Source organism: Vitis riparia, chromosome 9, assembly GCF_004353265.1.
Source record: "Vitis riparia cultivar Riparia Gloire de Montpellier isolate 1030 chromosome 9, EGFV_Vit.rip_1.0, whole genome shotgun sequence".
Classification (NCBI taxonomy): domain Eukaryota; kingdom Viridiplantae; phylum Streptophyta; class Magnoliopsida; order Vitales; family Vitaceae; genus Vitis; species Vitis riparia.
The window spans coordinates 6,618,247-6,622,632 of NC_048439.1; the positions used below are offsets into that span (position 1 = coordinate 6,618,247).

A 4,386-nucleotide genomic window follows, 5' to 3' on the forward strand; every position below is an offset into this window, starting at 1 on the left:
ATTGCTCAAGGGTTGTGTAAACTACTTTGGCTAAATATTATTCTAGATGATTTGAGAATCAAATGGGATGGTCCTATGAAGCTCTATTGTGACAACAAGTCAACTATGAATATTGCTCATAACCTTATACAACATGATAAGACAAAACATATTGAGATTGATAAGCATTTCATCAAAGAAAAATTAGAGGAATGAGTACTGTGTATGTCCTATGTTCCATCAGAACATCAATTAGCTGATAAGGGCTAAACAATTCAATGTTTCACGATCTTGTATTCAAGTTGGGAATGGAAGACATCTATTCCTTAGCCTGAGGGAGAGTGTTGAGCTGTAAATAGAATAGGAGAATTACATTCCTATTATGTTAGTTTTCTATTTCTGTAAATGGATAATTTTATGATTAAGAATAAGTTAGTTTAGGAATAAGTTATGTCTCTTGTTTCCTATTTCTTCTCTTGTAATCTCCTATATAAACTGTGTGTATAGTCAATCTAATATACAAAACTTATTATTTTTCATCCCATATTTCGTGTCAATGTCTATTAGCCTCGACATGGAGTTTAATTGTTCATTAAGGCCCTTAAGGTGCTATATTGAGGAGATGAGAGATTGGTATAGGTGTTGACCACTATAAGATCTTGAAAAGTAGGTGTGTCAAAATAAAGTAAAATTGCCTACATTCTTTCCATATTTAATAGATTTGTTTACGGTTATTTGATTGGTGGTTTTTTTTTTAAATATCTATGTAATTTTTTGAAAAACTTTATAGATGGGTTTTGTATGTTATATTTGGACTTCTTGTGCAGGGTTGATTGACTTTTTACTTTTACTAGAATCATTGAGATTAAATTATCAAAATTTGGAAAAAAAAAAAAAAAAGAGAACTAAAACTTGGGATACATGGAGCTTGGACTACATATTCAATTTTAATTATGCTTAAGATATTAAACTCGTGCTTTCGGACTTTCGGATTTAATTGCCTCACCATTGTTAGATATTTCCTCATATTCTTTTCACTTAGGAAAAGCAATATTTTCCATACTACATTGCAAACCGTACGCCACTAATGATTCAGTACATCAAACGCCACTCATTAATAACCTTGTATAACCTCATCCACAAAATTCTTGAGATTCTTGTGCGAAGATCCACCTTCCTTCAGTGCTTCCTTGGTCAAAATTTTCCATTTCTTGGCATTCTTTCTCATTTCTTGGCCCTTCTCTCCGTCTCCCATAACCAATTCCAAGCACCTCTTTAACTCATCACTCGTTACTATCTCTTCTTCATTCACCATCAGACGAACCCCTGTCTTCCACACATCTTTGATCAGCTTAGTGTTTGTCCCTTGATCTGCCCATTGAGGAAATGCAATCATAGGCACCCCAGAAGCTAAGCTCTCTATGGAAGAATTCCACCCACAATGTGTGACAAAACATCCCAGTGATGGATGTGACAGAACCTCCATCTGAGAGCACCATTGTATTAGCATCCCTTGTTTTTCCAACTCTTCTTGGCAGCTCAGTTTGTCTTCTTCTTTATTTTCTTCTCCATTTTCCTTTGCTCTTATGACCCACAAGAAAGGTCTTCCGCTTTCTAACAACCCGCGAGCAATCTCCTCCATTTGTTGCATCGAGAACATGGAAATGCTTCCAAATGACACATAAACAACAGTAGATTCAGGCTTGGACTTGAGCCATTCCATGTAGTCTCTTGAGCCATCCGAAAGATCACCTCCCGATGGAGTATCAGACGCATCTTTTCCATCCGAGAAACCAGATGGAACAAGGGGTCCAACAGCCGTTAATTTAAGCTTTTCCACAGCTCGCAGTGCCTCAGGTTCTAATGCATCAAAGGTGTTTACCAGTACTTTCGGGTTTTCTTCCTGTTCAAGAATCTCTAGGTGCTTTTGGAAGGCTGCAAGTGCATGATTTTCTTGATTTTGATCTGAGCCAACAAAAAAGGACGGGAGGCCCTGCCTAGAGAGCGAAGGCAGGCCTGGTAATTCAATGGAAAAGGAAGGGTCACTGCTCTTGCTCCTAATGAGATCTCCAAAGCCATTGAAGTAATAGTAGTAGATATCCAAAACGGTGGCAGGTTGAATCCAAAGAAATGCAGATGGAATATTAAAGCTTCGTGCCAGCTCCGCCGCCCCAGGAATTAGGATAGAGTAGATCAAACAACTGATGGGGCGACCTTCATTAGCACTGGCCATGATGAGCTCACTCAGATTTTCAGAGGCAAGACGCTGGAACACCGGCAAGTCGTTAGGACCCCGCTTCACACCCTCCTCCTGACCATCGGAGAATGTAGAAAACCTCAATCCATCCACGGTTGGGTTTTTTACTAAGCGGCTCTTGGCGTGGATGGTAGTGGCAAATGTGACATCCGCACCAACACCTATGAGGCGCTTAGCTAATTCTAGGGCTGGATTGATGTGGCCTTGTGCTGGAAAAGTTATAATGAGGAAATGGGGGTGAGGATTCGCCATTGTAGCAGAGGGAAAATTGGGTGTCTCAGGTGGAAAGTGAAGTAATGAAATAAGGTAAGTAACAAGATCTGTAATACTGGACTATTCGAGGTTAGAACTTAGGATTCAATGTCCGGATTTGCATTGGAGGCGATGCTTAAATAAGGAGACAGGGAACACAATAATATTCAAGTGGAAAAAAGAAATAATGTTCATATCCACCACAAATTTGGTGGGTGAAGTGTGTTGAAATCCCTAACCTCCATTCACAGCACTTATAGAAATGTGGGGGTTCACCCATTCACCCAACAATCAATGCACAAAACCTTGTAGGTTAGCACGTGAACAATATAAGAATGGTGGGAAGAGTATGGACACAATGTGGGCCGGGTTCCATTTATTTTGGTTGTTGCATGAAGTAAGTGAGATGCGAAAATTGACTTTTTCACCAGAAGTTTTGAGTAAATAGTTTGCTCATACGGAGACAGTGATGTGACTCGACAGTTGTTATGAAGGAATTAGTACCTAGCCACTACCTAGAGAAAAGAGATGCAATGTATATACTATGACTTTGGAGATCTTTCCTAATGTTCAAACCAGTGATGAATTCTTGTACTAAAGTCAAGGGAAATGTCTCCAAACATGCATCTCAAAAGGTGAAAATAAAAAATAAAAAATTAGCATATATACAAATAACACAAGGTCAAACAAGTGAATTCAATGGAGATAAGATAGCTATGCATCCTTACAACTCAGTTTCAGGTTCAAAATTACTCGAAAAAGTCTCCAAGTAACAAGGAGTTAAAAAAGAAATTTAAACCTTCAACTTTAATGCAAATATATCACCCATCATCGATGAGTTTAGTTTTTTTTTTTTTTCAGAAAGTAGTTTGAATGAATTGGCTAACCTACTCAACCAATTATAATCTTAAAATAGTATAGTGTGATAGCAAGTGAGTTTGAGATTCAAAAGATTTGAAACATGTAATATTATACTATTCATTCAAAAATATGTAAGGACATTCCTTTCTCAATTCAACCCATAAAATACTTATCAACTCAAATCAAATTAACATTGTACTTAAAATCCAATGATGAAAATATTGATAATATGGATATATCGGTATTTTGATTTTACGGATATATTAAAGATATATCGACAAATATTTAAATTTTTTTTTGATAGGTCTAAAATTGATTAAAACTTATGAAAATATTGAGAAAAACTCTAAAAATGATATAATAAACAATAATAAACATTTTAAAGTTGTTTTATAAAATATATATATATATATATATATATATATATATATATATATATATATATATATATATATATATATATATATATATATATATATATATATATATGTATATGATATAATTAATCATATTTAATAATAATATCATATGCATCGATAAAAAATATGAATTCTATAAATATATATTTATTATTAAATTACATTAAATATCATTCGACAATAATATTGTGATATTTGATTACAATATATCTAATTTTAAAATTATAATCCATTTAATTTCAATTGTATTCAATGATATTAAATAAATGATGATATATACATAAAATTTTTTAATATTTATATTTAATTAATATATAAATGATATAAAAAACTATTAAGAAAATTATAACAAAAGTTTTTAAATTTTTAGTAATTAATTAAATAAAATTTAAAAATAAAATAATTAGAATTAATTTGTTTATAAAATATTCTTTTAATATTTTTTTTTATGATAGTTTTACTATATATTTATTTGGTGCCGATATATTAACAAATGGCAAGTTAGCCTTATGGTCGTCCAAGACCATTTTTCAATTTGATATTTTGGAGGGTTTGACCATTTGATCGCGTGTTGACTAAACCGAAATATAGGCAAAAACGTTGATAAATTGATAAAAA

At 33.4% G+C, this 4,386-nt stretch overlaps 1 protein-coding gene across 1 annotated transcript; it reads right to left on the reverse strand.

The window, feature by feature from the left end:
- Positions 1-877: 877 nt before the first annotated feature.
- On the reverse strand, positions 878-2,616 carry LOC117921641 (crocetin glucosyltransferase, chloroplastic-like). The gene has a single exon (XM_034839591.1). The coding sequence runs from the start codon at positions 2,486-2,488 to the stop codon at positions 1,094-1,096; it is 1,395 nt and encodes a 464-aa protein (XP_034695482.1). The 5' UTR covers positions 2,489-2,616; the 3' UTR covers positions 878-1,093.
- Between the last annotated feature and the right edge of the window lie 1,770 nt (positions 2,617-4,386).